The 26,985-nt window shown below is 41.3% G+C and overlaps 1 protein-coding gene across 1 annotated transcript in view; it reads right to left on the bottom strand.

The window, feature by feature from the left end:
- The window catches only part of LOC109918863 (lysine-specific demethylase 7B), a 58,147-nt gene that overhangs the window by 5,542 nt on the left and 25,620 nt on the right, over positions 1 to 26,985 (bottom strand). Inside the window, exons 10-18 of the mRNA XM_020518815.2 lie at positions 24,547 to 24,638; positions 23,333 to 23,422; positions 20,904 to 21,128; positions 20,689 to 20,816; positions 19,646 to 19,797; positions 15,041 to 15,135; positions 13,522 to 13,673; positions 9,704 to 9,909; positions 3,930 to 4,027 (exon numbers count right to left, since the gene is read on the bottom strand). Of these exons, the coding sequence (XP_020374404.2) occupies positions 3,930 to 4,027; positions 9,704 to 9,909; positions 13,522 to 13,673; positions 15,041 to 15,135; positions 19,646 to 19,797; positions 20,689 to 20,816; positions 20,904 to 21,128; positions 23,333 to 23,422; positions 24,547 to 24,638 (1,238 nt within the window). The remainder of the gene's footprint in view (positions 1 to 3,929; positions 4,028 to 9,703; positions 9,910 to 13,521; positions 13,674 to 15,040; positions 15,136 to 19,645; positions 19,798 to 20,688; positions 20,817 to 20,903; positions 21,129 to 23,332; positions 23,423 to 24,546; positions 24,639 to 26,985) is intronic.

Genomic DNA, 26,985 nt, shown 5'->3' with positions numbered 1-26,985 from the left:
ACCGAGAAACTCCTTGCAGATGGGGTGAAGCTAAAAATGAGGCACATTTGAAGAGTGACTGGGTGATACACTTCAGGAATGAATTCTCCCACCGCTGGAAATATAATCTGAAAAACATTCCAGTCCTGTACTGAGAGGAGTGAAGATCAGCTCAAATTGCACTTTTGCTAGAATGGTTCTTGGGAATGACATCAGTAGGAGAACATTTACCGGAAAGTGATCATTGTATCATAAGGAGTAGCCTGAATATGAAAAAGAACTGCAAACACTCCAGAGTAAGGATAATTAATTGTGGAAAAGCAAACTTCAACAGGGTAAGAATGAACCAGAGTTGAAAAAATTGGAGTCAAAGGTTGACAGGAAACTTGGGAGCTGAACAATGGGCTACCTTCAGAGAAGCAAGAGAGTTCAAGCACAGTCAGGGTAAATTCCCTTGAAAGGGAGAGGAAGAGCCAACACAATAACAAGAGACAGAAATTAAGATAAAGACAGAAAAGTATGCTAAAGACAAATGTCAGTTTGTTAATAAAATCAAGAACAAGCCTGAAAATAGAAGGTTCAGATGGAAATGAGGAAGAGAATAAGAAAAACAAGGAGTGAGTATGAAAGAAATTGGTTGTTAACATAAAAGGAAACCCTAAAACTTACTATTGATGTATCAATAGTAAAAGAATTCTAAAAAATAGGAGGGGGACAGATTAGGGATAAAAAGGAGATTTATATGTGGAGACAGAGGGTATGGCCGAAATATTAAATGAATACTTTGTATGTCTTCACTGAGCAAGGAAGAAGATGCTACCCAGGTCATGGTGAAAGAGGAGGCTATTCAGACACTAGAAGAGGAGTTTAGACTTGATAAGGAGGATAAGCTGCCTGTGCTTCTGATAAGGCACGAGTACTGGATAAGATGCATTGAAGAATACAGAGGGAAGGGAGAGTGGAAATTGCAAATGCACTGGCCATAGTTTCAGTCCTTCTTAGTCTTCAGGATGGTGGCAGAGGATTAGAGAATTGCAAATGTTACATCCTTTTTCAAAAAAGGTGTCAAAATAAGCCCAGCAACTACAGGTTAGTCAATTTAACTTAGGTAGTGCAGAAGTTTCTAGAAACAATGTATTAGAAGAAAATTAAGAAGCACGTGGACAAATGTGAGTTAATTAAAGGAAGCCAGTTTGAATTCATGAAAAAAATCATGTTTAATTACTTTGAAGAGATTTTTGAAGAGGTGTCAGAAATTATTGATTAGGCATACATGTTATCTACATGATTTACAGGGACTTCAAAGCATCTGATACAGTACTACACAACAGTCTGCAGAGAAACTAGCTCATGGAATAAAAAAAGACAGTAGCAAAATGGATAAGGAGTGGCCGAGTTACCGGAGACAGTAATTGTTAATGGATGTCTTCTGGCCTGGAGGAAGATCTGGCGATCACCAAAGATCAGTGTTGGGACCTTTACCTTTCCCATATACATATATAAACTATTTGAAAATTTTGCGAACCATGAGGATAGTTTTTTTTTTAAAAATTCACTCATGAGTTGTGGGCATCGCTGGCTGGCCGGCCAGCATTTTTTTGTCCATCCACTGTTGCCCTTAAAAAGGTGGTGGTAAGCTGCCTTCTTGAACCCCGGCAGTCCATTGACCCACAATGCCTTTAGGGAAGAAAAACCAGGCTTTTGACCCAGCGACAGTGAAGGAACGGTGATATATTTCCAATACAGGGTGGTGGTTAGCTTGGCGGGCAACTCGCAGGTGATGGTCGTGTTCCCATGTATCTGTTGTCCTTTTCCTTCTAGATGGTAATGGCCATAGGTTTGGAAGATGCTGTCTAAGAATCTTTGGTGAATTTCTGCAATGCACCTTGTTGACAGTACACACTGCTGCAACTGAATGTTAGTTGTGGAGGAAGTGGACGTTTGTGCAGGTAGTGCCAATCAAGCTGGCTGCTTTGTCCTTGATGGTGTCAAGCTTCTGGAGTGCTCTTTGAACTGCATTTATCCAGGCAAGTGGGCATCATTCCATTACACTCCCGATTTGTGCCTTGTGTAGAATATGGACAGGCTTCAGTGAGTCAGAACGTGTGTTACTCACTGCAGAATTCCTAACCTCTGACCTGCTCTTATAGCCACTGCATTCATATTCCGAGTCCAGCTGAGTTTCTGATCAATGGTAACTCTCAGAATGTTGGTAATGGGGATTTAGTGATGGGTAACAACAAGGGTCTAATTGAATGTGTTTGTTGCTGGAATTCCGGTTGGAATACCAGGTCTCTAGGAATTCTGTTTGGTTTATGCAATTATTGTTGTCCCAGTCAAATTGTTGTCAGTTGTCTTCTTGTTGTCAGTGTGTAATGAGACAAGTGAGAATTCGTCATGTCTCCTGGCTAGTTGGTGTTCATGCATCCGTACAGTCAATTTTCTTCTGGTTTGGCCTATGTAGTGTTTCTCACATTTCTTGCATGGTATTTTGTATATTACCCCAGTTTTGCTGGTTTTGGGTATGGGATCCCTTACGCTCGTCAGTAGCTGTCGTAGGATGGTTGTCGGTTTGTGAGCTACTCTGATACCTACAGGTCCGAGTAGTCTTGTGGTCATCTCTGAAATGTTCTTGATGTGTGGTAGGGTGATAGTGATTCTGGTTGTGTTGTGTCTTCCTTTTGTGGTCGGAGGTAATGGTGGATTGTGCTTTTCGGCACAAACGTAAAAAGAACCCATACCCAAAACCGGCAAAAAACTGGGGTAATATACAAAATACCATGCAGGGAATGTGAGAAACACTACTACGGCCAAACCAGAAGAAAATTGACTGTACAGATACATGAACACCAGCTAGCCACCAAGAGACACGACCAATTCTCACTTGTCTCACTACACACGAACAACGAGGGACATGAATTCGACTGGGATAAGACATCCATAATCGCACAAGCCAAACAGAGACATGCCAGGAAATTCCTGGAGACCTGGCATTCCAACCAAAACTCCACCAACAAACACAATGAATTAGACCCTGTGTACAAACCACTGAGAAACAAAACCGGAAGTAATACCAACCACCCCAGCAAACCGAGCCATATAAAGAACAAGTGGGACAGAACACCAACACTTCACCAGAAGTGCCCTGACAATGTTACCTAGCAGGGTGATGAAATGTTTGCAACCAAACCCACCAGCTCAGTGAGCATGTCTACAACCTCAAAATAAATGCTTGTATGAAGAAACAGTTAAGTGTTCTAGAAAAGATATGTCCTTTGCATAGGACTTGGACATTTTTGATTTAATCAGTTTTGAAATTTTGTGAAAACGATCCTTTCTTAAATAAAAATTAGAGTTAAGGAAATCAATTAGGTGTATAGTTCTGGTTTTTAATTGTATGCAGATTGTAAACATGACTGGAGATTAATGCTCCTGTGCACCTATGAATGGGCAGGAACTGAAGCTGTGGAGGAAGGAAGGACATGTGGGGCACTTTTGGAGATGATAGAATCCTTTTTGACAAACAAGGACCATTTGGCAATCAAGACTATGCTGCTTCTCTTTGGAGCAATGCAGTCAGTCCCACTCTCCTGTTATATCCACATAGCCCTGCATATTTGCAAAGTGCATATCTGTGAATAAAAGCTTAAATATTGGATTGCATTGTTATCCTTCCTCACTGACTTTCTAGGATGAAATATGCAGACTTAATCAATATTTTTGTTCAGAGGGTAACATGCATTAATTTAAAGTGCAAGCTTGTGTACCACTGGAGCAGAAATTTCCAGGCTGTAGCTGTACTCCTTAGAGGGAACTCTTGGTAGCAGGATCTCACTAAAAAGACCTGAACCAATAAATATAATTTTCCAATGAGATAACTAGAAACTCCATGTGCAAGACAGAGAGAGAGTTCCCAACAATCCAGTCTACACATAGCATTGGGGTCTAACCTCTTCAGAGAATTTGGCTGCTGTTCTCAGTAAGCTTTTCGCTTCATGATTCACCGATTCACTACTGCTCTCAGCGGCTTCCTGTTTCACAGGCCCAACTGTGAAAACAAAAATAGATTGCTGAACATCAACCAAGAATCACAATAGAACCTACAATAATATTACAGGTCACTGAATTGCAGCCTTATGAATAGGCAATCATTTGGGGTGTCAAAATCACAGAGAATTAATTAAATAAATTCAAAACGAAAAAGGCAACAATTCAATTAAAGGAAGAGAAGATGCAAATAGGATCACAAGTTTAAAAACTTGGGGGGGGGGGGCACAGGAAAGAGGGTTCAGTGTAGAGACTACATTTCAGAAAAGCCCTTAAAATTATTTAATGGGGTATGGAAATTGCTGGAAAAGCTTGCATTTATTATGTATCCCAAACTGCCCCTGAGAAAATCATCGTGAGCTGCTTTCTTGATTCACTAAAGTTGATCTGGTGTGGTTAAAGCCAAAAGTGCTACTAGTAAACAGTTTGGGGAGGGGGGTTGAGAATTTCAGGATTTTGGCTCAGTACTAGTGGTGGGACAGTGATATGATTCCATGTTAGGGGGGCTTGGGGCTTGGAGGGAAACGTTCAGATTGTGGCAAATAAAAACCAAAAGAGCTGCTGATGCTGTAAATCAAGAACAAAAACATAAGTTGCTAGAAAAGCTCAGCTGCTCTGCGGCACCTGTGAAGAAAAAGTCAGAGTTAACGTTTCGGGTCAAGTGACCTGAAGGGTTCTCAGAAAGGGTCACTCGACCCAAAACGTTAACTCTGATTTTTCTTCACAGGTGCCACCAGTCTGCTGAGCTTTTCCAGCAACTCCTGTTTTTGTTTCAAATGGTGTCGTTCCATATGTCTCTTTGTCTTTCGAGGGTTTGGAAGGTGCTGCAGTGCATCTTGTAGATGCTGCCACAAAGTCTTGTGAGAATATTCAAGGTGTTTCTGTGTCCCAGTGTTTACCGAGTGTTGTCAAGCTTCAGGAGCATATTCCATTCCTGGCTTGTGCATTACAGATAGTGGACAGGCTAAAAATAATGGATAGCACACCAGTCAAACTGGCTACTCTGTTCTGGATGGTGTTGACTTTCAGGAGGGTTATTGGAGCCCTGTTCATCCAGATATGTTGAGGGCATTCCATCACACAGATGACTTGTGATTTTGAAATGGTGGAAGGCTTCTGGTAATCAAGAAGAGATTTTATCAGGAGGCGAGTTACTCAATGCAGAATTCCCAATCTCTGATCTGCTCTTGTAGTCACAGCATGTATATGGCCAGTCCAATTTAGCTTCTGGCCAATGGTAACAAAAGCCAAATGAAGTCTGGACGACTACTTAGCCAAGCACAACATTCAGTCTAGAAACATGTGTATGAGCTTCCTGTCAACTGTAAATTCAATTCTGTCACCTCATGTCTTCTGTGACTTCACCATCCTTGGCCTACTGCACTATTTCAGTAAACATCAACATAATCTCCAGCCACACCACCTCATCCTTTGACTTGAAACTTTACAGCCTTCTGGACTAAACATGGAGCTCAACAATTATATATCTTCTCAGTGGTACAGGACGTGGGTTTAGAAGTTGATGTCCAAGGAACTTTGCTGAATAATTGTGCATCTCCTACAGGCTGCTGCCACTGCGTAGAGAAGGGAGTGAATGTTGTACTTGGCAGATGTGGTGCCAATCAAGCATGTGCTTTACCGAGTGTTGTCAAGCTTCAGGAGCATATTCCATTCCTGGCTTGTGCATTACAGATAGCGGACAGGCTTTGGGGAGGGAAGTTATGAACTGTTGAATTCCCAATCTCTGACATGTTCTCGTAACCACTGTATTTACCTAGCTGGACCAGTTAAGTCCCTGCTCAACGTTAACCCCTAGGATGTTGATGTTGGGAATGTCAATGATAGCAATGTCATTGAACATTAAGAGCAATGATTGGATTCCTTCTTGTTGGAGAGGACATTGCCTGGCTGTATGGTGATCATACACGCTTTGCCATTCAACAAGATTTGAAACTGATCTCTACCTGGAGTGATGCCAGCCTTCACAGTGCCTCTTCTTTATGTATCACTATACTGCTCAGTTGCTCCACATTTTCAACTAGGCTATTGTCACCATCTTTAAACTTTTATTTGTTATAAGCAATAAAAACACATTCACACACAGCACCTGTTTCAATTTAACAGAATAAGCAATAGTCATTTCTCTGGACAATGTTAGGTTTTCCTTGAATTGATGTTTTTTGAAATTATCCTGATAGCTTTAACAAAATGTGCGGTCTGGATAAAAGTAGATAAATCTCCAGGACCAGATGAAATGCATCCCAGGTTGTTAAGTGAGGCAGAGGAGGAAATTATAGGGCGCTTGCAAAAATTTTCAATTCCTCTCTAACCACAGGAGAGATGCTGGATTTCAGCCAATGTGGTACTGCTTTCAAGAAGGGAGCAAGGGACAAACCAAAAAAACTGCAGGCCAGTTAGTCTAACCACGGTGGAGAGGAAACTATTGGAAGTAATTCTGAGGGGCAGAATTAATCTACATTCGGAGAACACAGATTAATCAAGAACAGTCAGCATGATTTTATTAAGGGGAGGCGATGTCTGGCCTACTTAACTGAATTTTTCAAAGAGGTGACCAGGTATATAGATGAGGGCAATGCATTCAACGTAGTCTACTTGGACTTAAGCAAGACTTTTGATAAGATCCCAAATGTGGGAACTGATACAACCCAGGGGATCCAAGGAAATTTGACAATTTGGATATACAGTTGGCTAAGCAGCTGAAAGTGAAGGTCAAGGGGTGTTTTTCAGATTGGATGTCTGTGCCCAGTGGGGTCCCACAGGGTCAGTACTGGGACACTTGCTGTTTGTACAAATGATTTTGACTTGAATGTAGGAGGGTCGATCAGTAAGTTTGCAGATGATACAAAAATTGTTGGGGTGATAAATAGTGAGGAATATAGACTTAGACTACAAGAGGATATAGACGGCTGGTCAAATGGGCTGATCAATGGTAAATGGAATTCAATCCAGATAAAGTGAGGTGATGCACTTGGGCAAGAAAACAAGGCAAGGGAATACATGATGAATGGTTGGACTCTGGGAAGCATCGAGGATCAGAGGAACCTTGGTGTGCATGTCCACCAGTCCCTTAGTATACCAGGACAGGTAAAGTGCTTAAGAAGGAATGTGGTATACTTGCCTTTATTAGTTGAGGCATAGACTTTAAGAGAAAGGAGATTATGATAATTATGAAAATGTCTAAAACACTAGTTAGGCCACAGCTCATGATTGGGATATATAGAATTATGAGGCACATGAATAGGGTAGACAGTAAGAAACTTTTCCTCTTGATGGAGGGATCAATAAACAAGGGATTGATTTAAGGGAAGAGGCAGAATATATATAAGAGATATGATGAAAAATCTCTCACCCAGAGGGTGGTGGGAATCTGGAACTCACTGCTTGTAAGAGTGGTAAAAGCAGAAACTGTTATAATGTTTATTTAGATGTACATTTGCAATGCCAAAGTGTACAAGGCTATGGGGCAAATGCTGGGAAATAGGATGAGAATAGTTAGGTGGTTGTTTTTGATGTGGCATAGATGTCATGGGCTGAAGGGCCTTTTTCTGGTCTGTAAATTTCAAAGACTGCACCTTAGCTAACTCATTCTTCATAATTGTACAGGCTTTATTTAAGCTCAATATTAGTTTGCTCTCCAATACAATTTCTCCTGACTCAGTCTCTAACCTCACCCATGTTTTGGTCTGAAGCACATCACTCAATGAGGGAGGCAGTGATGTTGTGGCATGGCCACAGAACAATTATTCCAAAGGCCTAGACAAATGCTCTGGGGACATGTGCTTGAATCCCTTGATGACAGGTGATAATACTAAAATAAATTAATAATTTGGGAATTAAAAGCTAGTCTAGTGATGACCAAATCTCCAATGTTATAAAACTCCATCTGGTTTACTAATGCTGTTTAAGGAAGGTATTCTGCCATCCTTAGCAGGTCTGGCCTTCATGTGGCTCAAGATAAAGAGCAATGGAGTTGACTGCGGACTGCCAATTAGTTGTAGCTGATCACCAGCAAAATAACAGAATGAAACCAGATGGACTACTCGGCATTGATCAAGCGGCCACCAGAAACGACAATATACACAGTCCTGCAGCGGTTCAAGATGATGGCTCTCCACCTTCTCAAAGGCAACTAGGGATGGGCAATAAATGCTGGCCTAGTAAGTGACATCAACATCCCCTAAATAATTTTTTAAACCCAAAAATGGTGTAAAATTCTATCATATTCTTATCATTTTTCTTCAGAGGGCAATGGATTAATTGATGTGGTCTCATTATGCATAGTCTAAACCATTCCCTTCCCCAAATGCTTCCTTGTGCATCACGGCATGGAACTAGACTCAAATGCATTGCATATTCTCATCTTTCAAACTCTTATTGTCATCAATTGCATTTGCTTAATTTATTAAAATTGAAACCCTCAAATGAATTTTTTCCATTAGTTTTATTACAAGTTCTCCTAATCAGTACTCTAACAGTGTGGTTACTGTTACAGCAAATAAATTCCTCCCACTAGTATTTTTTCTGCCTTTTTCTTGTCTCCACACGATTGTATTTATTGCTTCACTAAGTCAAGATCCTTTCTCACTATTGTCCTTATGCCATTCTTTACTATTAATTCCAGCCACTACACTCCTTTTCCATTTTGTCTGCCTCCTCAAAACATAGAAGTACCCTAGATTATGTTAATTTAAGATAATTAGCCCAGAACAATGAGTTTAAGTCTTAAAATTTGAACTATGTATTTCATAGACACTTCATGTAAAAAGTTGTTGAAATCTGGAATTCCCTCTCTCTCCCTCTCCCAAAGGACAGTTGAAGCTGAGAGGGTCAACTGAAATCTTCAAAAACAGAGAGAGCTATGTTAGACAGGGTTACCAAAGGCCAAGGTGGGTACATTTGTTTTTTTAATTCACTCACAGGATGTGGGCATATCTGGCTTTGTCAACATTTATTGCTCATTCCTAATTGCCCAGAGGGCAGTTAAAAGTCAATCACATTGCTGTGGATCTAGATAAAGGTAGGCCAGACCAGGGAGGGATAACAGATTTCCCTCCCTAAAGGGCATTAGGAAAAACCCATCTGGCTCCCTAACAATCGACAATGGTTTCATGGTCATCATTAGACTCTAAATTCCAGATTCTTTATTAACTTCAAATTTCACCATCCGCCATGGCAGGATTTGAACCCAGGCTCTAGAACATTAGGTGAATTTCTGGATTAATAAGTCTAGTGATAATACCACTGGGCCATTACATCCCCATAAATGAAATGAAGATACACAGATCAACCATGATCTAAATGGCTGCCAGAACCAGCAACAATTCCTTGATGTCTCCATGTTTCTAGTTGGTCCTCTCACAACCTCTTCCCCCTCCTAATTAGTATCTCCCCTTCACACATTTCCATCATCTCCTAACTAACAGCTCCCAATCCTAAACAGTATCCTGCCTCTCTATCACTAGCCTTTCCTAACCAGGAATTCCTTTCTGAATATCCATCTCCTTGCCATGGCCCACATCTCCATTCTAGATATTCACCAAACCTAACTCCCCATCTGGAATAACAAAGTTGCAAGTCCACAACCCTCACAAAATCACATTTTCTTTGCAATGCCTTCTATAGTCATCCACTTTTCAGGATACACTAAAATACCCACCACATTCTGCTGCCCTAGAGCGTGGGCTGTGTTCTCTTTCCTCCCTCCGATTAGCTCTCATGTCTTGGTGTGACCTTGGAAGGTTTCGTTTGTCCATGCTGTCACTATTCTTTCTTCGGTTGTTGCGAAGGTCTGAGTATTGCAGGGCTGCCATTGAGAGCATGCCCTGAATCGTCTCTGCTGTGCTCGGAGATGGCAACCATTCTCTGAAATACAGAAAAGAAAATAGTTGGCTGTAGGTACTATCCTCTCATGGACAGGCATGTCACCTCTCCCCAATTGTTTCTACAATCAAAGTGAGTAGACAAGCTGTCCCACATCAAACAATGGATCTTGATTTGGTTATGAGGGATTACCACACTGAGACCAATAATTCAATTGCCTTCAATCAAGGCCTTGGCTTAGGATTACAACCCATGGACATCCACAATACATTATCTTGAGGGTGTGGGGCCTTCAGCTTGTCACTGAGGGAGGGCAAGGTTGACAGCTTCTCTGAATGGCAGGGAGAAATGAAAGGGCAGCACAAGGAGGTGGACAGGGTTAGGTGTATAGGGATAGTTGGAACTGCCGATGCTGGAGAATCTGAGATAACAAGGTGTAGAGCTGGATGAACACAGCAGCCAAGCAGCATCAGAGGAGCAGGAAGGCTGATGTTTTGGGCCTAGACCCTTCTTCAAAAATGGAGAGCCATTTGCCTCCCTGGTATCAGTGACTAGTGAACATTTTGAATGGAGAAAGTGAACAGCCAGTGATTATAGTCAATGTCGCTACCGACAACATAGATGAAAAGGTGGATGAGATCCCGTCAGCAAGTTTTAGGGGGTTAGGAATGAGAACGTGAAGCGGTCATTACCTCTGGATTCTACGCAGTGCCACACACAAGTCAAAAATCAAGTGAATTAATATTCCAAGCTTTAATTTTTTTCCTAATTGTAACCTTTTCTCTTTCCTCTTTGTTATTCTTTGCATATTGCGTCAGTGCACGTGTTGCAACGACCATCTCCTAGGTTTGAATTCATCAATAAACCATACTTTTGATTTAACCTTAAAGACAGCATGTTGTGGGTCATTCAAAACCTGGACTTCACCATGCCTATTTCAAAAAGTATAAGGGAATCAACTAAAAATTCTGTATATGGACAGAGGAGAAATCTGTCTGGACAAATTGCACCAAGGTTGCTAAAAGAAGGAGTAGAAGAGATAGTGGAAGGGCTTGACATTATCTTCCATCTGCCCTGGCTGCTTTCCTTTCAGGGGTGGGCGCGGGGAGGGTTATGATAACAGTAGCCAATATTACAATAGTATAGAAGAACTGAAGATGCTAAGGAGTTCTGAAGAAGGGTCACTGGACTTAAAATGTTAACTCTGCTTTCTCTCCACAGATGCTATGGAAGTTGAGGATTTGATCAGTGTGTTATTCACGTCAATCAACATCCCACTTGCGAAAGAAAGTGGCAACATTACTAGAGGAAGCAGCAACGCAGATCAGCGGCTCCATCAGCAATGAGGACGTACTTAAACTACTAGACCTGTGCCTCACCACACACTTTGTCTTTAATGGTCAAGTATACAAACAGATCAACTGTCCAGCAGTGGGATCATCCATCTCAGGACTCATTCCAGAAGCAGTCACTCAAAGACTAGAACACACCACCCTCCCCCGTATTCAACCTAAACCGTGGTTCTGATATGTAGACAACACGTCATTATTAAACGCAACAAATTAGAAGAGACCCACCACCTCATCAACAACATATTCACAGGGATTAACTTCACAAGGGAAGAAGAAATCAACAATCAACTTTTGTTTCAGGATGTTAAAATTGAGCATATGACCAATGGGGAGTTCCAAACCTCAGTATACAGAAAAGCAACCCACACGGATCAAATCCTCAACTTCCACAGTAACCACCCCAACATCCACAAACAAAGCTGCATTAGGACACTATTTGAATGGGCCAGGACACACTACAACACTCTGGAACTACGCAGGAAAGAGGAAGAGCGCCAATACAAAATCTTCACTATGAACAGATATCCCTGCAACTTCATCCGCAGATGCCTGCGAAACAGACAACAACAGGAAGACACAGTATGCCTTAACACACTGGCCACACTGCCCTACATGAAGAATGTATCAGAACTGACAACTAGACTCCCAACACCACTAGGAATCATGGTAGCATGTCTGAACAAAAACAAGCCAGCCCGGCAAGCAAGTCAACAACCTCACCCGCAACCCAAGCAGACCTTTGCCAAAACTTTAAACAAAAAAAGTTGACTTAAACAAATTGGGAACACAGGCTGAAAAGTAAGACAAAAGAAAAGTAATTCATAGGTTAATTAAGTGTGCAAAATTGGTGAACTTTTTTTATTTTGGGAAGAATAGAAATGCAGTGTATGGTTTAAATCTTGATGTAGAGGTGCCAGTGTTGGACTGAGGTGGACAAGACCAGAAGTCACATACCTTCACCTGACGAATGGGCAGAGCTCCGAAAGCTTGTGATTTCAAAGAAACTTGTTGGACTATAACCTGGTGTCGTGTGACTTCTGATCTTATTTAAATCAAGCAATATTGCAGAACTGTATGGTTCAAAGACATCTGGTACCTTAGTGCACAGATCACAAACATTTGTGTGCAAGCACAGTGAGTGTTTAGGACAACAAATGGAATTTCGCATTTTTATAAAAGGTGTACAAAAGTAGTCAAGTATTTCCAGGGCTGTGCAGGGCCTTAGGCAAACCGCACCTGAAATATTCATACAATTTTCTCTTCTTATTTGAGAAATGAAATAATATTAGAAGCAGGTCACTCAACTGATTCGGAGAATGATAATGTTGTGTTCAGAGGAAGCTTGAAGGCAAGAATAACAGATGATCTTATTGAAATATCTGATCCCCAGAAGATTTGACGTGGTAAATGCACTCTTCAAGAATGAGGGGGCACCTTCTAAAATTTAGAATGTCCCATTTAAAACCAAAGACGAGGAAAACAATAAAGCTAATTCTAATTCTTTTCAGAGAGTTATTTCTGTGTCAAATTTGCTTCCCTGAAGACCAGTGGAGACGGTCTCATTGAATATTCAAGTTCAAGTTATACAGATTGTTTGGATCAACAAGGTAGTCAGTCAGTCAGTCATGATCTTACTGGATGGTAAAGAAAGCTATAGGGGCTGAATGACCCAATTCCACTTCTCACTGTGTCCTTGTATTGTGTTAAATATAACTCCAACCTAGAAGTCCCCTCAACTACCAAATTTCAATTACAACTGCATTTCTAAATTTTTCTGTAACCCAACCGTTGTTCTTTGCATTACCTCATGAGATTTGGAATGCACTTTTTTGAGATGTTATCATCTTCTGGCAATTAATGCTGAATACCAGTTTAAGAGTTTCCCATACTCCCAGTGGATTCTGCACTGCTTTTCTCTTCCTAGAGTGTTGGTACTTACCTACTTGTTACTTACCTACTTGTTACTATTTTGTTAATCTGAACTCTGCTTAGTTAGGAGGTGACAACCTCCAGGAACATCCAGGATCCAAGAAACATTCAAACACCCATTTGCTTTGCAGTAAATCCCCCGCTTTGTATTTTAAGTGAACACCCAATCCCTTTTGAAAAGTTCCTATTGAATCTGCTCTCTCAGGCCTTTCAGTCAGTATGTCAGGAGTCCCTCTTCCCTCTGCTATTTATTTATTTATTCTATTAAAACTCCCTAGAAATATTCAAATTACATTAAAAATCCCCTCAACCTTTCTCTGAAAGAACAACTCCAATTTTGAGTCTCCTATCTTAACAGAGATCCTGTCCTTACCTCTCAACTGTGTCGTCCTTCTTGCAACGCTTCAGACTCGTCCTGGGCTTATCCAGCGCTTGCTGGGACCTCTCAGTCTCTGACTCGATTGTTAACCCATTCTTCTCACTACCAGATGAGAGATAGGATTCCTCGCCTCTAGAGTCTGCTCTCTGTAGTAACAAAACAATATTAATTGTAGAAGTGACAAAGAATTGCATGTCCTTAGACTGTGCCAAGTTGACAAATTAGCTTTTACTTATAGTAGTTTGTATTTATATTCCACCTTTACAATGCTAAAACATAGCACAGTGCATCACAGGAGTCTTAACAAGCAAAATTTGACAAGATTACCAAAGCTTAATTTCACAAGTGTTTTAAATGGAGACAGCGATGAAGTGATCATATCGCTGGACTAGAGGCCCAAGCTACTGCTCTGAGGACATAGGTTCAAATCCCACCACAGCAGCTGGTAGATTTAAATTCAATTAATAAAATCTGAATGTGAAAGTTAGTTGTTACAGTATCAGTGAAGGTGGCCATCATAGATTATCATAAAAACCTATCTGGTTCACTTGTACTCTTTAGCGATTGAAAATTAGACGTCTTTGCCTGATGTGACCTGCAGGCAACTCCAGATTCACAGTAAATGTGGCTAACTCTCAAGTGCTCTCGAAAATAACCTAGCAAGCCACACAGTTGCATCAAACCACGATAAAGACTGATAAACGGAATTAGACAGAAAACCTCACACTGACCAAGGGACCAGAAATGACAGGGTTAAAAAGTTTAGAGCAGCTAAATTTATGTCAATTTTTTTTTAGGCCACACTTGGGTACTGCATGAAATTCTGGTCGCCATAATGTAGAAGGACACTGAGGCACTGGAAAAGATACAAAACAGACTGATGTGGATGATAGAAAACTGCAAATTTAAAATCATCAGGGATGGATGGAGAAGCTGTGTCCTTTTTAATTTTGGCAACAAATTGCTGAGCTGTGATTTAATAGATGCTTTCAAAAATCTTCAATGTTTTGAAGGCAAGGGCACAGAAAATGTTTCCACTTGTGGGGAAAGTTTGGTGGACATTTCAATGCAAGGTAAGTACCAAGAAATCCAATGGTGAATTTGGCAGAAACTTTTTTCTCCAGAGGATAGATGAGAACATGAAATTTGCTCTCACCGGAGGTAGTTGAGGTGAATAATATTTAAGTGAAGCTAGACAAGAACATTAGAGAGAGAGGGAATAGCGGACTGCTGATTATTAGAGAAGACTACAGTCAACAGCAACAGGGACTGGTTGAGCGGAGGACCTGTTTCTGTACCATATATTCCGTATAATTCAATGTCATGTTTTACTGCAGACAGTGGTAAAGGACACTGCTCTAGTCCCAAACCATCCAGCATCAACAAATACCACAGTAGGTTGCCAAACCAGCAGAGTGGCTAAACTGGCAGTTTAAAGAATTAGGTAAGTAGTGGCACTGTCTCAGATCACAATCTAGCAGTACCTGAATAGACAGAGGATTAGAGCAGATACCTGCAGGCTGTATTTCATCTCGACATCAGAGTCAGAGGGGTCAGAAGATTTGGATATTCCATCTCCAAGTTCAGTTTTCATACTTTCAAAAAGACCTGCAAAGAAAAGCAGACTAACTGAGAAGGATTGATTTTTGTTGGGTATGCATATCAAAAGATATGGACTGAAGTCAGAACAGTAGATTGAAGGTATTATTCAGCAATGATCTAATTGTATGGTGTAACAAACCAAACAGATTTCTTTCGTCCCTATTCTCACACATGCTGTGACAACCAGTGTTATCTGTAGTTCTTGAGACTAGTGTGTTGATGGCAAGTCCAGCAGTTATTGCCGAAGAGATGGTAGTGGGCTGCCTTCTTGAACTGCTGCAATCCATGTTGTACAGGGACATCCAATATGCTGTTAGGGAGGGAGTTCTAGATTCTGACCCAGTAACAGAAATCATAGCTCCAAAATAACACAAAGACATGGAGGAGGATTTTCATGTATTGCCCTTATTCTTACAGCTGTAAAATTTGTGGGTGTGGAAGATGCTGTCAATGGACCTGAATCTCTGCCAGAGAACACAGGCCTATAACGCTTATTGTTTTCACAGCGGGCAGATATAGGGCACAATTTTAAAACTGGCAAGATGGCAGGAAATCTGGATGCATACTAAACAATGAGGAAAGAAAATTAATTTCAAGAGGATGAAGATAGGCTAGTTAAACAACTAGACACATTGCAGATGAAATTCAACATGGCCAGGTGTGGTTTTGATGGGGAGAATGAGAAAGGCTACCATTTAGCACATGAAAAAACGAGCAAGGAAACAGTAGGTCAATTGGCCCCTCGTGCCTGGTCTGCCACTCAATAAGGTCATGGCTGAGCTGATTTTAACCTCAACTCTATATTCTACATACACCTGATAACCTTTCATCTCCTCTGTAATTGCGAATCTATCAACCTCTACCTCAAATAGATTTTTAAAATATTCTGCATCCACTGCCTTTTAGGAAGGAAATTCCAAAGACTCTTAACCCTAAGAATACAGCATATAAAGGAGAAAGATGGGGCAGGAGGTGGTGCTTAACCACAATTCTTTGAAAGTGGCGGGAAAGGTTAACAAAACAATGAACTTTTATAAATAGAGATACTACAATATAAAAGCTAGGATACTATGCTAAACCTCTTTCAAACAAACACTAGTTTTGTCTAATTCTGGGCACCACATTTTAAGAAAGGTATGAAAGACTTCTAGAGACAGTAAAGCAGAAATTTACTAGAACAATTCCAGGGATGAGTGATTACAGGAATATGGACAGAATGGAGAAGTCAGGATTGTTCTTGTTGGAGCAGAGAAGTTGGAGCAGAGAAAGCAAGAGGAATTTTGGTAGAAATGTTTGAAATCATGAAGATGGTTAGGAAAGCGAAACTGTTTTCAATAGCTGGAAGGATGATATTCAGATTTAAGGTGACTGATGGAGGAATCAGAGGTGACATAAAGAACAAAGATTTTGACACATTTACTTTGAATACAGATCCAGTTGTAGCCTTGGATAAATAACTGAAAAAGCAATCACAGGGACAAAAGGGAAAGAGTGGTACTAACTGGATTCCCTTTCAAAAAGTGCCGGCATTGATATGATGAGCAGAATGCCATCCTTCTGTATAGCCCGATCTATGCTTCTAATAGGAACGGAGGTACAATGGTGTAGAGATGATTTGCTGAATGGCCTTCTTCTGCAAATAAGAATTCTGTGAAAAGAAAAAATGCCAGAAATATTCAGAAGCACCAGGTAATTGGTGTGGAGAGCGAGAAAAGAGTTAATGTTTTGGGTCAACATCCTTTTGCCAGAAGTTGAGGGCAGTTTCCACCATTTCCTCAACTAGATCGATGGCCAAGACCTGCAGCTCAGTGCGTGAACCATCTGTTGCATTTGTTCAGGAAGTCCCTGGAGTGGATCCTCCCAATTAAGTGTCTTTCCTTTCATCCTCCAAGCTAGAAAGATGATGATATAGGTGATCATTCATTGCATGTGAACCTTGACAATGAACAGATTAATAAATCTTGGACATCAGCAGCACCAAGACTAAACAGAGGTGGAATGTCAAGGTCCTTTTGAAATGACTCATCAGCTGCTCAACAAATCACATCCTAAGTCCATCACAACATTACCCTGCTTCTAGTATATACTTGGTCCTCCAATGATCCAGGGTTTCTGCTTCCATTATTACATGAGGAGTCCATTCCATGTACCCATGAGACACCAGCACTAAAGGTATCCTTAAGTACAAGAACAGAAGTTGCTGGAAAAGCTCAGCAGGTCTGGCAGCATTGAAGAAAAATATCAGAGTTAACATTTCGGGTCTGGTGGCCTTTCCTCAGAGGAACTCTTCCCTGTCTGAAGAAAGGTCACTGGACCCAAAACGTTAACTCTCATTTTTTCTTCATAGATGCTACCAGACCTGCTGAGCTTTTCCAGCAACTTGCGTTTTTGTTCCTGATTTACAGCACCCGCAGTTCTTTCGGTGTCCTTAAGTAGTTGTTGGGTGATACAGAACTAGAGTACTGCTGAAATCTAAATTGTACAAGCTGTTCATGACAGGACAGTGATGATTTGTTGTCAAGCAGACTGGTAGAGGTGTTACCCATGGAGAATACAAAGCTTTGTCCAAATCTTCACCAAGCAGGCAGTTTTCTCAAGGCAATTCCCTGACCAATGAAGCATAAATGACTGTCTCCTGTTTTGTTGAGTTCAACAGGCGTAACGTGTGTACATTTCGTCTGATCAGAACAGGGCCCTGCACATTTATATACACAATGTTGAGTACATCCAAGTGCACCACACTGAGGGCTGACTGACAATCCTAAATTGGTTGTCAGTGCAACGTTTTTTTTGCACAGAGGATAACCCTGCAAACATTGTCCTACTGCAGAATCACATCCAACGTCAGACACAGTGTTGTGTGTTTGCGAGCACAGATTACACAATCCTTTGTCATTACATTTCATACGCCAGATTTTTGCTCACTCAATTCATCTATCAAAACCTCTTTGTAATTTCCTGTGCCTTCTTCACAACTTACTTTCCCATTCATCTTTACATCGATCAGCAAATTCAGCACCATACCTTCAGTTTCTTCACCAAAATCATTTACAAAAATTCTAAGAAGTTGAGGCTCCAGCACACCTCTGTTACAGCATTTTGGGAGGTCAACTGCACGAGCAAAGTGTAAATAGCAGGAGCCTTAGGAGTACTGATATACAGAGGGATCTTAGGGTGTAAGTCCTGAATACAGGAATACAAGTTAATAAGGTGGTAAAGAAGGTCTACAGCATATTTGCTTTCATCAGGCATGGGATTAAGAATAAAAGTTGGCAAGTCATGGTGTGCAAGACATTAATTAGGCCACATTTGGAGTATTGAGCACAGTTCTGGTTGCCACTCTATAGAAAGGATGTGAAGGCTTTGAAGATGGTACAAAAGAAGATCATCAAGATATTGCCTGGCTTGGAGTATATAAGCTTAGAGGACATGTCTGCAGGAGTTCCTCAGGGTAGCATCCTAGGCCCAACCATCTTCAGCTACTTCATCAATAAGCTACTCTCCATCATAAGCTCAGACATGGAGACGTTTGCTGATAATTGTGCAGTGTTCACACCATTCACGACTCCTCTGATACTGAAGCAATCCATGTTAAAATGCCACAAAAGTGGATATTACCCAGGTTTGGACTGACAAATGGCAAGTAATATTTGTGTCACACAATTGCTAGGCAATGATTGTCTCCAGTTGGAGACAATCTAATCACTACCCTTGACATTCAATGGTGTTACCATCACTGAATCCCCTGCTACCAACATTCTGGGAATTATCACTGACCAGGAGTTCAACTGGGCTCACCACACAAACACAGTGGTTACAAAATCAGGTCATTGGCTTGGAATACTGCGGCAACTAACTCACTTCTTGATTCCCCAAAGCCCCTCCACCATCTGCAAAATACAAGTCAGAAGTGTGATGGAATACTGCCCATCTGCCTGGATCAGCGCAATTCCAACTCAAGAAGCTTGACACCATCCAGGAAAAACCAACCCACTTGTTTAGCATCACATTCACAAGTATTCATTCCCTCCACCACTGATGCTCAACAGCAGATGCATTGCAGAAATTCACCAAAGATCTTTAGACAGCACCTTCCAAACCCACAACCACTTCCATCAAGAAAGACAAGGGCAGCAGACACATGGGAATATCACCACCTCCAAATTCTCCTCCAAGCCATTCACTATCCTGACTTGAAAACATACCGCCATTCCTTCATTATTACTGGGTTAAGATCCTGAAATTCCCTTCCTCAAGGCATTGTGGGTCAACCAACAGCAGGTGGACTTTGATTTGATTTATTATTGTCACATATACTGAGATACAGCGAAAAGTATTGTTTTGTGTACTATCCAGACAAATCAGGAGTTGATGGAATACTCTCCACTTCTCTGGATAAGTACAGCTCCAACAACACAAAAAACTCAACCCCATCCAGGACAAAGCTTACTTGATAGCCACCGCATCCATGCTCGACAAGACGCACTACAGTATCTTAGCAAGCCTCCAGACTTACTGTTGGGTGGATTTTGAGATTCTAGTTTCTCGTCCTCCCAATCAGAGCTATCTGCTTCATGCAGCATATTGCACCGGTCATCTGACTGCTCCTCTACTTCAGCTTCACTGTCTGTACTGCATTGATCGAACTCCAACTCGTCCCTGTTATGACTGAAGGGTTTTAAAAACAAAAGGTTCAACAGATTATTACAGTGAGTGGGAAGATTTTCTGAATTATAAAGTGCATGCACACACCAGAGTGTGTACTTGTAAGTACGCATGCATTTACAGGGTTAGGAAGAGGCAAAGCAGAAGATTCCCTGAAATATAACACAAGATGGGAATTGGCCATCCATTGCTTCCTTGATCATGTTCTATGGACATGCTGCTGCAGAGTGGGACTCAGGGAGGGCCACTTTTGGCTTCCCTTCGAGATTTATGGGTATGTCAGGACCAGCACCCAGCCGAGGTTGCCTGTGCAAGGCAATGCATGGCGCAGGATGGCCAGGCAAAAAGGTAGAAACGTTTCAAACCTCTTCCAATATTCAAACTGGAAGGAAATAAGATTTGGCATATTAGGACTGATCAGCCCAAGAGGAGATTTAATTGACCTTTTTAAAACAATGTGTTTGAAAGCACTTTTAAGCACTGTCAATGGCAAGGGATTTCAATTTTCACAAAATGAGGAGCTAGGGAGAGACATTGAGTGAATTTTCCCAAACACAAAGGACTATTGCAGTTTGGGATATGTGCCACGAAGAGTGGCTGAAGTAGGAGACCAATAAATCTGTTTTGGACAAAGATTAGAAGCAGTGTAGAATACAAGATTACAAGAAGAGAAGTTGGTGAATTTAGGGTGAACTGATCAAGAATAGAGCTGGCGCTGATATAAAAATTGTCAGTGCTTCAGACCTCCAGAACTCCCGCAAGGTGCCGTGCCTTGGATCCAATGCTTCTAGGGGTCCACAGGAAGTGGGACATGGGGAGGATCGATGAAGAAGTGGGACTATTTCCAATGCAAGCTCTTTTAATACGCACAACATTCTTCATCTTGGCACATACCTAATAATCCTTCCTTTTGAAAGCACCAATTCTAAGTTATTGTCACTGGGGCCTTTCTCAATTCCTGTTGAAGACGGTGATGAGGATTTGCTGATCTTTACTCTCAACGTGGAACCAGACATATCGTCCTGTTAATGAAACACATTCATAGATACATTGGGAGGGGAATTCATTGCACTATTTTAAAGATTAGGTGCGGAGTGTACGCCACCCACCTCACCCCACTGAGCCATCTCCATCTTCTTCAAAACAGCTCGTGTATGGAGCTCCAGAATGTCCAGGTCAGAGTGTATCCTGTTTGAGGGATCTCTTAGCCTCCTGCATTTCCTCTTGCTTGGGCTTACAGTGAAGGAGGAACTCTTGTCCTGAGTGACCCGTGCAGCTGGCACCGTGGCCATGATTCCCTGAGACTTTATGGGTTTATTTCCTGTGTTCATCTCCTGCAGAAACAAATGCAGAAGTTTTATACAAAGGAGTTCCCTACACAGAGAACACAATGGCACAAAAATCATCCAAATAAATCTCTACACTGATTTTGGCTTCATGGTTAGTAGTCATCTACAGTCTGGAAAATTAAACTAAGGGGAAAGTCAGTAGATGCACAGTGGCAGATATTTAAGCAGATCTTTCATAATGCTCAGGAAAAAGGGCAGTTGCCAAGACTTGATGGCCTGCATCCAAGGGTTTTAAAAGAACATTTCTATAGAAATAGCAGAGTTGTTAGGACAAAATATTCCATAACTGGTAACACAAAAATAGGTTGGAAAGAGGTGGTCAGGATGGCAGAGAGTCTGCAGACAGATATAGACAGGTTAAGCAAATAGGCAAAAACTTGGCTGATGAATATAAAATGGGGAATGGGAGGTTTTGCGCTTTGACAGGAAGAACAGAGGAGCTGAATTTTATTTGAAATGGAGAAAGACTGCAGAAAGCTACAGATCAATGAGATGTGAGATTTCTCATCTGTGAGTCACAAAAAATAAACTGGTATCCAAGTTTAGCTGATAATAGGGAAGGCATATGGAATGTTGGCCCTTATTTCAAGAGAATGGAGAATAAAAGTAGGGAGGTTTTACTAAAATTATCAAATGTACGAGTCAGGCTACAACTGAAATTCCGTGAAGTGCTATGGACCCTGATCTAAGGAAAGATATACTAGCATTGAAGGCAGTGCAGAGAAGGCTCACAAGACTGATACCAGGTATGGAGGGACTGTTTTGAGGGGAAAGGCTGAGTATGTAGGGCCTGCACTCATTGGCGTTTAGAAGAATGAGGCACAACATTATTGAAACAGACAAGATTCTTAGGGGACATTACAGGGTCGAGGCAGAGGGAATGTTTCCCCCCTTCAGGGAAGAGTCCTGAGCCAGATGGCATTATCTCTAAATAAGGATTTGCACATTTAAGACAGAAATGAGCAGGAATTTCTTCTCTCAGAGGATAGTGAATCTGTGGAATTGTTTACCGCAGTCGAGGCTAGGTCGTCAAGTACATTCAAGGCTGAGACAGGCAGAGTTTTAATCAGTAAGGGAATCGTGAGTTATGGGGAAAAGGCAGGAAAGTGAAGTGAGGGTTGTCAGATCAGACATGATATCATTGCATGGCTTTCTTTTGTTCCTCTTATTTTGGGAGAATTCCAGCAGATTGGAAAACTGCTAACATGATACTTCCAATCAAGACTGAGGGAGACAGAAAGCATAAAACTAGGTAGTCCAACACCTGTGTTTGGGAAAATACTGGAGCCCATTATTAAGGAAGAAATATTTTAAAAACATTTAAGAATCTTTTAAAAAAGCTTAACATAATCAAACAGTCAACATGGTTTTGTTTTTTAAAAATGGGGCTTAATGTTTGCCAAATTTGCTGGAGTTCTTTGAAGATACAACAAGCTAAATTGATAAAGGGAAACTGATAGATGTAGTGTATTTATTGAATGCCTTCTTGAAATCTAAAGTAACAGATAAAGAGGTATGAGATAGGAGCTGTATCTCATAGAAACTTATAAAAAAAACTACAAGGGATGGGCAGGAGAGAGGTCTTCCCAGGCTGGAGATTTTAGAACCACAGGACACAATTTAAAAATAAGGGGAATGCCATTTATGATCAAGATGAGGAGACTTATTTTAAGAACATTGGTGACCCTTTGGAATTATTTACCCCACCAGGCTTAAAAAATGCTCAGTCTTTCAGTTTATTTAAAGTCAAGGTTGATGAAATTTTGATTATCAATGGTGTAATGGGTTAGTCGGGGGATATGGGTAAAAGGCAGTGAAATGGTCTATCAGTCATGTCCATATTAAATGGCAGAGCAGATCAACAGGTTGAGTGGCCTGTTCCTGTTCTTCTAATTGTTACAGGCAAGTTCAGTGAACTTGGCTACGAATTCAGGCTTCAGTCTCAGCTAGAGCAATGCTTCTACCTTTTACAAAATAGGACTATTTGAGATGATTTACAAGGTTGACCTTATATCTCAATTACAATATTACCTGAAGCTAAGAGTTTCATCTGAGTACTAAAACAGGTGACTTTTCAGAGAACCAGTGCCTTGTGTCCTTCCTGCCCAGTCATACAAATAAAACTCACACCATCAGTGGCAAATACAATCAGTGCTCCAACAGGTCAATTTACGTGTTACTGCTTTTACCTCCACAAAGCGAATTTCCTTACTGAGTTCTTTGATCAGCTGCCCTGGTCTGATATGATCTGGAATTTCATTCGGGCGCTCAATCAAACCCTACAGTCAAAACATATATATATATAAAAGAGGATTTTAAAATAGTGTTCATTAATGAATGCACTACTCTTACAGAAATAGTGAGCACAATGATCAGAGCCAACCCCAGACGAAACACATCCAAGGCTGTTAAGGGAAGCAAAAGAAGAAATGACAGAAGTTCTGCTAATGATTTTCCAAACTCTCAGACTACAAATAATGGTGCCAGTTTAAAAAGTGGCCCACAGTTTAAAAAGGAAGCTAGGGACAGACAGATGTGGAAGTGTTGAACTGAGGTGCATAAGGTCAGAAATCACATGGACACCAGGTTATAGTCCAACAGTTTTTTTTGAAAACACAAGTTTTCAAAGCGTAGCCCCTTCATCACCTGACAAAGGGGCTACGCTCCAAAAGCTTGTGTTTTCAAAAATACCTGTTGGACTATAACCTGGGATAGACACAGTTATTAATGAGCCTGACCTCTTGCCCCTACATACTTTAGAACTGCGATACTAAATTTTTTTGGTTTTCCCAAACCCTTCTGCCAAGTTCATTACTTCACACTTGCTTTGTTAAATTCTACATGAATGTACATTTTACTATCTTATCCTTGAGTTAGAGTCAGCGGGCATCCTCCTCATTGTTGGCCCCACTTCCAAATTTTGTACCATTGGCAAATTTTGAAATTTTACTCCACATTTAAACAGTGACATGTACCAAGGAAGTGTTGGCTCCAGCACTGGGAAACACCACTGCCTACCAGCCTCCAATCAGAAAAAACATTTAACCTGACTCGCTGTTTTCTGTCCTCCTCAAGTATTTTAATTTGCTTTTGACCCTATTTGGCGTTTTTAAAGCCTTACCCACCATGGATGTTAAACTGATACCCTGTGGATCAGCATTCCCTTCTATCCTTGTTTGGGCGAAGGGATCTTATTCACTTTCCAGTTCTCTGGTACCTTTCATAGATCTCAAAGATTACCAACTTACCACAAGTTCTGCAGTCCTAATGGATATTCATCAACCTGAATCATTCATTCAATTTCTCTGTCCACAGATGCTGTTTGACCTGACCAGAAAATCCAGCATTCACATTATTTTGTCTTTATCTATCTAGTTAGTTGATATTTTTATTAAAACTGTACCTCTTTCTGAATCCAGCATTTAAGTGCAGGGATTAGTGCCTTGACTCCTTCTATTAGGTATTCCTGCGGTTGGCAACTGTCCTCCCGCATTTCTAAACACAGAATCAAAAGAACTCAAATTTAGTTTTTTAGCCATAAAACAAGGAAACTATTTATTTATTACTAATACATCATTTGAAAAACAAAAATAATCAATTTTTAAAAAAAAAAGAGTTGGAGTACTCACACAATAGCCAACCAATCACTCCATAACACAGTCCTTCCTTAATCCATATAATCAGTTTGCATTTGATCAGGTTCTTCTTCAACCTCCTCCATTCCATTAGAGAGATTATTTTGATAACTGTCAAGACTAAAGCCTATTCAGCCAATATTATCTCTGTGAATCACTACTACAGCCTCTCCAAGGAGCTGACGTCCTCACAAAGCCAACATCCCCAAAACTGTGACTTATCTAATGTTTTATACAGATATAGTCATTTGATCGTAGAGACCTTGAACATTACTGAAAAAAAGACATTTTATCAAAGCTTTTTAATTTGCACTCACCAGGACATTCACAAGACCAATGTCAAGAGCAACAACCTTTCATACTGGATGAGAAAAAAAAACACTGACAAGTGCTATCAAACCAAGATGACATTCTGTCTATCATAAATGAGTAATGAGGTATCTGAAATTCAGTGTTAATGTGATGTTAGATATTTAGGCTACACATTCCAAAGACTATATATCACATCAAACAGCTCATCCCTTTTGTTGTTTGCAACAAACAAAGCACTGACTGCACCCAACCAACTCATGTTTGGTCCAGTAAAACCAGTGACCGTCACCAGTTCTGATTTCATGATTCAGCAATATTTGTTTAATAAACCAGAGTGTTCCACGTATTATGCCGACAACCAATTTAAGATTGCCAGTCTGGAAACTATGGATATTAAATCACTGAGCCTTGGTCTTTGCAGAAAGAACACACGTTGTGGCTGTTTCAACCTAAAAAATGTAATAGCCATTTTTAGTTCATCAGTCAAGGCGTTGCCTGAAGCAATCAGTCCACGTGCCCAGTTTAAATTTAAACAGAGCTTGGCAATTAGTTGTTAGTCATCTTCTAAGGAGTGCATTCTCCATGGTAACACATCAACCAAAGGCCCCTTGCAAACAAATCAGCGCACTCTTCTCGCAAGTTACAAAACATTGCTCCCCTTTACAATGGTGGCCTGGAATGCAAGACTAAAAGTTTCAACAAAATGTAAGTTTCAGCAATGGTCAAATTACATAGGTTTAGCACTCCCTCCATGCTGTGGTGTCTGGTCGTAATTTATTGAATTTAGGGCCCCATAAAAAGAGGCCTCATGATGTTTCCTTACCTTTAAATATTTCTGTATCTGAGCCACTCAGTCTCTCTGATAGTAGAAACTGCAGATGCTGGAGAATCTGAGATAACAAGGTGTAGAGCTGGATGAACACAGCAGGCCAAGCAGCATCAGAGGAGCAGGAAGGCTGACGTTTCGGGCCTAGACCCTTCTTCAGAAATGGGGGAGGGGAAGGGGTTTCTGAAATAAATAGGGAGAGAGGGGGAGGCGGATAGAAGATGGATAGAGGAGAAGACAGGTGGAGAGGAGACAGACAGGTCAAAGAGGCAGGGATGGAGCCAGTAAAGGTGAGTGTAGGTGGGGAGGTAGGGAGGAGATAGGTCAGTCCCGGGAGGACGGACAGGTCAAGGGGGCGGGATGAGGTGAGTAGGTAGGAGATGGGGTGGGGCTTGAGGTGGGAGGAAGGACAGGTTAGGGAGGCGGGGACAAGCTGGGCTGGTTTTGGGATGTGGTAAGGGGAGGGGAGATTTTGAAGCTTGTGAAGTCCACATTGATACCATTGGGCTGCAGGGTTCCCAAGTGGAATATGAGGTGCTGTTCCTGCAACCTTCAGGTGGCACTGCAGGAGGCCCAGGACGGACATGTCGTCTGAGGAACGGGAGGGGGAGTTGAAATGGTTCACAACTGGGAGCTGCAGTTGTTTAGTGCAAACCGAGCGTAGGTGTTCTGGCCCCAACCGTGACAATGTCTACATTCAGAACATCGAGATCCTTCAGAAGCGTTTCTCCCTGCGACTCCGGAAACACACACTTGCAGCGATGCGCCGACATCTCCTGGCACTACAATCAAGGCTACCCCAGCTCAGAGCCTCTCTCTCCCAGATCTGCAAAGGACCTCTCCTGTTTTTTATTCTTCGTAAGATCCACAACCTGAACTCACAACTCTATTCAGCTTTATTGGACACTAAAAACCATAAGTACGGTAAACTCACTGGTGCCTGTCACCCAAAACTGGCTTCCACCACCCCCCAAATCCCCAACCCTACCCAGGACCTTCCCCACAATGTGCCTGCCGCCATTGGCCATGCGGCCACTTTCTGAGCACCCACGGATGACATCACATCCGC

This window comes from Rhincodon typus, chromosome 18 (assembly GCF_021869965.1).
Source record: "Rhincodon typus isolate 14 chromosome 18, sRhiTyp1.1, whole genome shotgun sequence".
Classification (NCBI taxonomy): Eukaryota; Metazoa; Chordata; class Chondrichthyes; order Orectolobiformes; family Rhincodontidae; genus Rhincodon; species Rhincodon typus.
This window is presented reverse-complemented; position numbering and strand designations above follow the sequence as displayed.